We start from the raw sequence: 10,422 nt of genomic DNA on the forward strand, positions 1-10,422 counted from the left end.
CTGACATGCCCACCCTGCCCACAGGCCTGCTGAGCTGGCCTGCTGACATGCCCACCCTGCCCACAGGCCTGCTGGAGTCCCAGCTGAGCCGGCACGACCAGATGCTGAGCGTCCACGACATCCGGCTGGCCGACATGGACCTGCGCTTCCAGGTCCTGGAGACAGCCAGCTACAACGGCGTGCTCATCTGGAAGATCCGAGACTACAAGCGTCGGAAGCAGGAGGCTGTCATGGGCAAGACTCTGTCGCTGTACAGCCAGCCCTTCTACACGGGCTATTTTGGCTATAAGATGTGCGCCCGGGTCTACCTGAACGGGGACGGCATGGGCAAGGGGACGCACCTGTCGCTGTTCTTTGTCATCATGCGCGGAGAATATGATGCCCTGCTTCCCTGGCCGTTCAAGCAGAAAGTGACACTCATGCTGATGGACCAGGGGTCCTCGCGGCGCCACCTGGGAGACGCATTCAAGCCTGACCCCAACAGCAGCAGCTTCAAGAAACCCACAGGCGAGATGAACATCGCGTCGGGCTGCCCCGTCTTTGTGGCGCAGACTGTGCTGGAGAACGGGACGTATATAAAAGATGACACCATTTTTATTAAAGTCATAGTGGATACTTCAGATCTGCCCGACCCCTGATGAGTGGCCCCGCGGGAGCTGGATCAGCAGCAGGTAACTCTGCTGGGGGGGAGGGGGGGACGGAGGCTTGCACCGGTCTGTCTTCACCGTGGTCCTCGAGTGGAGAAGGACCTTGTGGAATGGTGGCATGGCAGAAGGCGGTCCGGGCCGACGGGAGGAGCCCGTGTCTCCCCCCCCTCACCCACCCACCCAACGTTTCCCCCACAGACTCGCCCCACTCACCCTCTGCGAAGCAGACGCTGCCGCCAGAGGAGGCACTCATGTCCATTTCTAAAGATCTCGTTCATAAGGTGGAAAGACTTAGATGCTACACAAAAGAAACCGGACTCTTCTTCCTTAAACTTGAACGCCAAACACAAAGGAAACATAAGAAAAACAAAACTGACCCGAAGCGCACACGCCCGTGGGGTAGCTGGACACGTAGCCCGTTTTCCGTCAGAGAAGGCCGTGTGCGGTCGGTGTGGTGCCCTCAGCCGAGTGCCGCTCGCCTCCAGTCTCGCGCATCGTCTCTCTCGTTAGGGCCTCGCCTGGTCTCTGTCCTCATCGTTGGTTTCGTCAGGGGACCCCGAAGTACACCTCGCTCTTTCCTCTTAGTATTATTATTATTGTTGTTTTATTTTTTTAAGTCTCTAAATTCAGATTCCGATCCTTATTTTAATTTCAACTTCTACAGAGAATTGTTAGGGCAAACATTTTATTTCAGAACGTTGGCAGACTGCTATTTCTTGGAGGAAAGTGAAAGCCCAGCCAGCGCGGGTCGCCACTTGCGATAGGGAAGAGAAAGCTCAATGTGCTGTTATTTCTCGTGAGAAATGCAAACCTTCGGTATCTGTCGCAGTCCGTGACACTGCTGCAAATCACGGTGAGAGGGACCTGCTCTCATGGATGCTGTGCATCATTTCAGATTATAGTTGTTTTCACCCTAAACTAGGGCATCAGTTGAACTTTGGAGTTCTCAGCAAAATCCTATAGGTTTTTAAAATTTCTGCCCCACGTGTCCAGACGCACTCCCTCTCTCCCGCCCCCTACTCCCCCGCCCTCCCCTCCTCGCTGACAACCCAGACCTTCTGTCCTGTGTCCAGCCTCTGGGGGTGGGCCGGGGACGTGTGTGTGTGCCCAGGGGGCCACGGCTGAGTGGCCAGTGACCCGACGGCGACTTCTCCGCGTTGAGATGGCAGTGTCTGTGCCTTAGACGTGACATGCTGCTTCCCTCCCCTCGGTCTGTGTGCCGCGTCACTCTGCCCCGCCCCTCCCCACCACGAATGGTCACAGGTCATATCACTGGGCCCCATGGGCCAGTCCCTGCTCCTGTAGCGCCTGGCCCACCCCTGTCCCCCCCGAGGCTGGCGAGGACAGAAAGGAGCACCCTGGCCTGGCCATGGACACCGCACCCCACCCGCCCCACCCAGCTAGAAGTGATTCCTCCGAGCACCCCAGAGTCCGCTGCCCAGGGGCTGCCCGCTGCCTGGAGGTCAGAGGGGCCGGGGGCGGGGCGGCTCTCCCCTCACTGTTTACTTCTACCCGAGGTCCAGCTGTGATTCAGAGTGCGCGGCCGCAGCCCCCTCACGGTATGCACCACGCTCTCCGGTGCTGTTACATCAACGGGTGCTACATGCCACGGGTGCTTCCCGCCAGCCACATCTGTGCCACTGCTACCACGGCGCGCCCGCCATTGGCCAGCCGGGCGTGCCCCACTGCCTGCCCCTGGGCTCCCCACCTTGCCACACAGGACAACTGGGCCGGGGCCCGGGGGCCCGCACGTCTCTGGTGCTGCCACCTGTCCTGGGTGTGCCTTTGCCCCAGTGCCTGCTGGAGGCGCCCCCCCCCCATGCCCATCCTCTGCACCACCGTCTGTGGCCACGGGCTTGCTGGCTCTGTCTCCCTGTCTCCCCCGCTGCTCTGACATTGCTGTGGGGGTGAGTTCTGTCACCCGCCCTGCCCCCATTAGAATCATGAGTCTCGTCACCACCACTTGCAGGACAGGCTGAGCCCTGCAGATGCTGTGGGGACCACTGCTCCCTCCACGTTGCGTCAACCACCCCCAAGGACCTGGGGTGCTGCCTAGCAGCCCCTTCCCCACTCATGGTGGCACCCAGAGGCTGCCGCAGGCCACCCTGCCACTTCTTCCTCTGTCCAAAAAATCCTTGGTAACCAGAGAGGAAGCCACCCTTGGCCCTGGGCCTGAAGCCTGCCCCCGGGATCGCCGCCCCTTGCTTTGTGATGCGGCAGTAGAGCCCCAGAGAGGCCAGGGAACCCTCGTTGGTTTCTGACCTGACGCCCGGCCATCACGACAGTGGCAGCGCTGTCATGGGGTGGAGAAGCTATGTCCCGGGGTGGCCTGGGCCCCTGTTCAGCACTGGCCTCCCGGGTTCCAGCCCTCCTGGGAAGAACTCACTAGCTACTCCCCACCAGGGCTCCTAGTGCCCTCCTGTGGTCCCCACCTGGCTGTGGTCCCCACCTGGCTGTGGTCCCCTTTAGGAGCTCCCATGGCAGCCAGGTGGGCCTGCAGGGCCACCTCATCCACGTGTCCCCAGGGACGGTGGCCTCGCCTCTGGGTCTCCCTGTAGGCACATCTCCCAGTGAGGGCCTGGGTTCAGGGAAGGGGCTGTGAGATGGGCCGAGTGAGGCTCTGTCAGCCTTGATGCGACCCCTGCTGTCTGTGTTTTTGTCAGCTGACTTGGCCATTTCCAGGCCAGGGTCATTCTGAGACTCCCATAGGAGTGGGGGGGGGTGCGCTGTCAGGAGCAGGGGTGCTGTACCCCGAAACACCCCCCACACCGTGAGGGACCCATGCCGTCCTGGTGCCTATGTTGGGACGTCGGGGTAGTGTGGCGTGGGTGGGGCTGCAGCTCAACCTCCCACTCCCGGCCTGCTTTGCCTGTGGTCCATGGTGCCTGTGGGCTCTGCTGCAGCATGCAGACCCCCCCGCACCATGTCCCCACCTGCTAGCCCCCCAGGATCCTCAGAGCTGCCCCACCCCAAGCAGCCAGCAGGGGGCTTGGTGTAGGCTCCCCACAGAGCTGGCAGTGACCCTCCCACTGCCCACCTCAGTGAAGTGACAGATGGTCGAGCTCAGCCCCTCTCCTGAGGCTCCACTGCCCCTAGCTCTCTGAGATTGACGTGCCCTCCCCATCACTGTCAGCTACCCCCTCACTGCAGAAATGTCGCGGTGACAGCAGGCCCCACGGGGGTTGTGGTCCTCATCTGATGAGAAGGGTCTGGACAAGGCCTGTCCGGAGACAGGCGACCATCGCCGGCTCAGCTTGAGGTCCTGCAGCAGAGCCAGCACACGATGCACGCTTGGAGGCACCGCCCGCAGTGCCTGCGCCACGCTGCCCATGGCCCGGGCCCGCCAGCCCACGTGGGCATCCCGGAGCGCCTACAGGGCGCAGGTCAGGTAGCCACTGAGTAGCTGCCAGAGGGTGGAAGGTTCTAGAGCACCTGCCCACATGTCCAGCATGTGAGGAGTGGAGGTGCTGCCTGCCCCGTTTGCTCCTGCTCTCAGTAAGACACGACGTCTGACTCCTGCCCTCTTGACCCAAGGCTGGGGGCCCCATCTGGGGCCCCCGCCAACCTGACACCATGGGGCGTTTCTCAGAGCTCTGAGTGCAAACATGCAGGAGAGATCCCCACCAGGGTCCAGGGCAGGGAGGCAGCTGCCACCCCCAGGCGCACGTTCTTCACACAAACACACACACACACACCCCCGCCTACCCCCAGCTGCTGTCCTCCAAGCACATTTTTGCAACTTGTCTCAGTGAACAAGGTGACAGTGACAGTCAGAGCCGCCGTCTCCCCCCCAGCCCACCCCCAGTCCCCAGTGATTCATGGTGATTGGTCTGGTACCTTAGTCCCCATGGCCAAGGCAGTAGGCGGTCTCTCTCAGCAAACTCAATGACTCAATTGGACAACCCCAATGCCAGCCTGATCCCCAGGGATCTCTGTCGGAAGGAAGAACAGCTCAGCCCGAGGAAGTGCGTGTGTAAGCCACGCCCACGAGTGTGCACGTCTGAGTGGAGTTCTTTTCTCCGATGGTCCACCTCTTGTGTTCAGTTCTCCCCCCAAACAAAGACCAAAGAAGGCCAGTCCCATCGCGCACTGCCTGCGCTCACCGCCACCGCGTGGCCCCATCCCAACAGTCCCGGTGACTGCGCCCAGCGTCCTGCTCTTTGAAGAACCACCGTTTGTTCGAGTGACCGCCCAGCAATAAGCATGTCGTTAACTGGGGTTAACCACATGTCCGACTCTGATAGCATTACCACGTCGTAGACGCCTGCCTGCCGGCGGTACATCGTGTGGGTTCGTTTGGTATTTATTTGTGTTCTTGAGGTCTTGCGATGTTTCTGTGTTTCGGATGCTAATCACTCCAGTTTGTAAGAGTGTAGAATGCAAACCTTTGAAATGCTAATCTGTCTCCTTAGAAGAAAATAAACCTGATTAAGAGGCTGGCCAGCTGTCTTCCTTGCTCACACCCCTGCAGGTCAGCCCCTCTCTCTGGCCCCTTGGAAAGCCCCTGACTGTCTTGCACCCGGGCCTGGATCTCCTCTAGGCCCTGCCAGGCGCTGGTGCCGTAGTGCCTGTGGACTCTCGGCTGCCTGGCGTGCGTCTGGCTTGACAGGTGCGGCAAGGCCCGCAGACCTGGGTGGGGCTCTGGCCAGCCACTCAGCCTCCGGGAGCCTGTGTCCTCACCTGTGAAATGGAAGGGCAGCTGCACCTCCCCCTGAAACAAGGTGAGCGTGAGGGGACCGACAGCCGGGGCCACTGCAGGGCAAGAGTGGGTGTGGCCAGTGTCTGCCCATGCAGCCCCCCCCACCGGCCCTCTGGCCAGCCCCGGCCCTCTCTGTCACTGCAGCTGGCCCAGCTCCTGCGCCCTATGTGCCCCTAGAAGCCCCCTCTGATTATGGGGGAGCTGCTTCCAATAAAAGGCTGAAACCCAGTGCTCCCCTCCCCCCCACTGCCCTTGCTTCTTGCTAGGCCTCCCCCTCCCCGCAGCCTCTTTGGTCACTGAAGTGGCCTGCGATCCAGTTCCCGTGTGTGTCCCACAGGTACAGGCACAAGGAGCAGCTCTGGCAACCATGGTGGTCCTCCAGAGGGCCCGCTGAGCACCCAGGAGCAGCCCTCGCACCTGCGGCCACTGGATTGGGAGCACGAGCCTGCTCGGGGCAGAGGGTGACAACCTGGCTCTGCCCAGCATGGGCCCCAGCTGTGTCCATTCCTTCCTCAGGGTGGGTACCAGGTCCATGCGCCCTTTAGTAAGGGGCCATCCCTGGCACTCAGGCTTGGACCATATCCCAGGGATATGGGGCAAGGCCCCCAGGTGACCCCAGAGACTTCACAGCCAGTGCATCCACAGGTGGATCCTGTCCTGAGATCTGCCCCAACAAGGTTGAAGTTCTAATGAACACCAATGAACCCGGCCCTGCTAAGGAGGAGGAGGAGGGTCTCTGATCGTGGGTTAGGGAAGCAGGTGGCCACGGGTCCTATCTTAGGGGTGTCCTCTTTGAGGGCTGGTGTGAGCACAGCTGGAGACCAGCACACATACACAGAAATGCACGCATGCACACACCAGCCTGCCTTGCAGACAGGGCGCCTTGCCTTGAGAAGTGGGAGAGAATCCGTTTCTGCCCTTGAACAACCCCCCTTCCCCCCGTGGCACTTAGACTCCAGTCCCCCATCCACCAACTGTCCATGGTGAGTGAGGGCAACTAGGCTGCCCTAGGAAAGGGGGGGCAGGGGGCAGCCTTCCATACTGACTACCTGCCCAACTCATGGGAGGGTCCTGCCTGGGTTCCACCCACCTGGACCTTCACCCCCCCCCCCACCCCATACATCCACACAACAGAGTCCTCTTGGGAAGGAACTGGTTGGTAACGACCCAGGAGGAAGAACCCTCTGCCCACTGGCCTGGGGAGCTCTGACAGGATGGCTCCTGAGCGAGGGGGTTCTGAGGAGGGAGGGTGTTTCCCAGAGACTCTGCCTCCTGTGCCCTTCCCTTCCCCACCCCAAGCCTCGCTTCACGAAGGGCCAGGCAAACGCATCCTGTGACTCCCGGGTCAGCTGTCCACACTGGTCAGCGCCCTCTGGAACTAGGAGGGGCTTGGAGACAGGGGAGTGGCCCAGGCCCACCAGGCTGCAGGGCAGGCCGGCTCTCCCTGGGCCCTGCCAGACTAAGAACTGAATCCCAGCCAGCTCGGCCCCCACAGAGGGCTCAGGGAGAGTGCCCTGGTGAAGGGGACCTTCAGGACCCAGTGCCTCCAGGGGCAAGACCAAGGCCACAAGCTCAATGGGGGTGACAAGGCAATAGGGCTTGGGTGGCTGGCAATGCCCCGTCCTGCACGTGGCCAGGCCTGGCACCCGAAGCTCTGTGGTGGGGAGCCAGGAACTAGTCGCTGGCCACGCCCTGCCCACTTGACTACTGTGGACGTCCCAGGGAGCCAAGGACTGTGTGCCCACATGCCAGAGCAGGTCACCTGGAGGTGGTGGCTGGAGTGCAGGGGGCGAAGCAGGGTCGCCGCTCCTGCGGGAAGGGCCTACCTGCTGGTCAAGGTGGGTGAGGGCAGATGGCCATGGGAGGGGACTCCCTGTGGAGCACCTCTCCCGAGCAAGAACTACACCTGGGGCCCTGGGACCCAGCCGTGTCATCAGAGGGCTCTGACCACTGCCAGGCACGGGGGATGGGGTGGGGTGGGTAGGGGTACAGGTGGCCTTGTCAGGATTGCTGCTCAACTGCCCTCATGGGAGCTTCCCCAGAGAGGGACGATGGGGCGTGGGAGCGGCCCTGATGCACAGGTGCTTGCTCCTTCCCCACCACAATAGGGGTGGCCCACGTGTGCCCCTCACCACACACCTGCGGTACCCACAGTAGGTTGTGAGCCTCATGCCTGCCTCACCTACAGACCTGTGGTCCCCCCAGTCGGTGTGTACTATGTGCTCTCCTCACACAGAGACCCATGCAACTTTGCACTGTGGGGATCCACAATACCCCCACTGCAATAGGGTGCTCCTTGAGACACCCACACACTATGGGAAGCCACAGCACCCTCCCCTCGCCTTGACAGGAGTGAACCAGGACCCCTGCCAAGGCCACCACCGCAGGCCCCTCATCATCCTCAGCACAACGAGGGGAATACCATGACCCATGAGCCCCCTCACTCTGTGCGGACTTCCCAGCACAGAGCCTATATATGTGAATTCCCCTCATGCCCCCCAACAGACAGGAGTGTTCGATAGTCCCAGCAGTGGGGTGGGGTGGGGTGGGGGGATCATACAGAAGTCCTGACACAAAGGTGGAGACCTGAGCAGAGCTCTCCTTTTTTTTGGGGGGGGGGCACAAAGCGGGTTGGATCACAGGTCCTCATCAGTGAGATACCTGGGCCTCATGGAATGGCCAGGGCCAGGAAGGAATGGTCATCAACCCCTGTGAGGACTGAGCAGACTCTTGCGTTCTGGGTGTGAAGTCTGGGGTGCAGGGACATGCACCCCGGAAAAGAAGAGGTACCAGTCAATAGCACAGGACTGCCAGAAAGCCAGCCTGTGGGGGTGGGAGGTCTGTCATCCGCAGAATGTCGACCCCAGTTTTTCCAGGACTTCTAGATGTGCTAAGGTCCCTTTGGGCTTCTTTTCCAAGTATCCCTTTTGTGTTAGGGTTCTCTAGAGCGACAAAACCAGATTGCTAGTAATTATATATATATATAAAGATATATGACACAAATGAACCGTTAAACTATATACAGGTAGATAGCTATACAAGAAATGAACAGTTAAATTATAAATTATAAAGCAGTGAGACACTAGCCGTTCTTTAAATCTTGAGGGCCGCCAGTCCCCCTTCTGTAGAGAGAGCTGGGCTATATATACCCAGGGAGCAAACAGCAAGGCAGGTCACCAACTGTCAGTCCCCAGCTCCAGAGATGAACATTCCAATCGTATGGGCTTAAAGGGACCTTAACTTACAGCGACACAGTCCACAGGCTAGGCATCCCACAGCTAGTGTACCCTGTAAATTGAGGCACAGAACAAGCAAGGCAGCCGCACACTGGTCCAATGATTAAAGAGCGAAAGACAAGCAAGGCAAGGCTCACTGAGCCATTTATCCCTCTGCCCTTCAATTAATCCCACTTGTGTTTATCGGCCAGGCTGGCACAATAAACTATCACACCTTTCAATAGACCCACTCTATTCAGCCTTTAAAAAAATCATCATCCGCATCTTATTGGCACCCAATCCACGTGTCATACACTTCAACAGATCAGTCCTAACAAGAGTTGCATAGTCATCACCACAAACAGTTTTAGAACACTCTTGTGCGCATTTTGTTATTAGCTCCCCACTGACACACACACACCCTCCCCTGGTGACCCCCAAGAAACCATTAATCCAGTTCCTGTCTCTGGAGTCACCCATCCTGGATTTTATAGACCAAAAAACATACAAAAACAAACAAAAAAACTAGCAACAATAACTTAAGAAAAACCTCAGTCGAAAAGCAAGCGGAGCATACAGAAAACCAGAACAACTTTTAAGTGGGTCAAAGGGAGACCCAATGATGAGGCGTTAAATGTCCACCTGACTTCATCTGCCGCAGTCCACCTGCCCGCAGTCCACCTTCCAACGCGCTGCGTGGGGCGAAGCTAGCCACACCTGGTCTTTGGCCCAAGGGGATTCACCGGAGGCTTAATCCACATGTGTTTCCCCTTCCCTTTTTAAACTGAAACAACTTTGAGAAGGGTCAAAGGGGAGATTAAGATGAACTCGTGTCTACAATCTTCTCCACGGGGCTCTCTGTCCGATAACAAAACTATTCACATCCCTTAGGGGTTCACCTGAGGCCCAAGCTGTGTGTGGACCGGACCCTTCAGTGAATGGTGGGCTTCCGCTGGTGCCCATGGCCCAGCAAACCTGGTGCTCATGAGTGAGCTCAGATACCCTTCCCTTGGATTTGGATTTAGGGTTTACAAACCTCCGATCACTCTGGTGTGAATTGCCTGGAGTCGTTCTTGTGAACGGGACAAGAACCAAGGAGTGGAGAGGCTGGCAACTTGAACCTCCTCCCAGTAACTGGAGGGACGGGTGACAAACTCTGGTCCTGGTGACACCAAGAGGTGGTGCTGGATGACGAAGCTGAAGGTTGGCGTTCTGAACTCGCCCAGCAGAGCCTCAGGAGAAAGGCAGCGTGCTCCATTTCTCCAAAGCACCCCCACCCCTATCTCTCGGCCCTGAGTCAGAGGTCACTGGAGGGCAGTGGGTTTTGGGTCTGAGTCAAGAATGAGCAGAGGGTGGGTGGCTGGATGGAAGGAGGCTTGCAAAGACCCCTACCAATCTGCTGTGGGTTGGGGTGACTCCCTGCCAGTGCCCAGGCTCTCAGCTCTTCCTGTGGGAATTCTCCCTCACCCCATGGCCCCAGGGAAAAAGGGATGCCCAGCAAGGAGGAGCTGCCTCCCCTCCGGAAAGAGCTCATCACACCCCACCACCACTGCCAGCCCCACCCCCTAGCCAGGCTGCAGCCCTTGAGGGAGAGCCTGCCTCCAGGAGGCCATCTGGCAAGGGGCCAGCTGAGGATGTCACAAAGGGGGCCACCTGCCTCTGCCCTGCGTGGCGATGGAAACCCCTCGCCCATCTCCTGACACTGAATCTCTCCTATTAAGCCTAGCCCCCAGCGACCAGGCCACCGGCAAATGCCAGCCTGGCCTCACCCTTGTCCACCTCAGCAAGCCCGGGAGGGTCCCCAGCCCGACTGCTGGCGCGTGATTGGATGGAGGGGCGGAGCAAAGTTTCCCTGAAGAGG

General features: G+C 59.2%; 1 protein-coding gene across 7 annotated transcripts in view; it reads left to right on the plus strand.

Annotated features, from left to right (window-relative positions):
- Positions 1–5,086, plus strand: part of TRAF3 (TNF receptor associated factor 3) — a 122,944-nt gene extending 117,858 nt beyond the window's left edge. For 6 of the 7 annotated variants that reach the window (XM_075531757.1, XM_075531761.1, XM_075531760.1 and 3 more), the window contains one exon: positions 25–5,086. In XM_075531757.1, coding sequence (XP_075387872.1) covers positions 25–638 — 614 coding nt within the window. In that variant the 3' untranslated portion in view covers positions 639–5,086. The remainder of the gene's footprint in view (positions 1–24) is intronic. The other variant, XM_075531764.1, reaches the window with a different exon arrangement.
- The last annotated feature ends 5,336 nt before the right edge of the window (positions 5,087–10,422 follow it).

Source organism: Tenrec ecaudatus, chromosome 14 (assembly GCF_050624435.1).
Source record: "Tenrec ecaudatus isolate mTenEca1 chromosome 14, mTenEca1.hap1, whole genome shotgun sequence".
Lineage (NCBI taxonomy): Eukaryota > Metazoa > Chordata > Mammalia > Afrosoricida > Tenrecidae > Tenrec > Tenrec ecaudatus.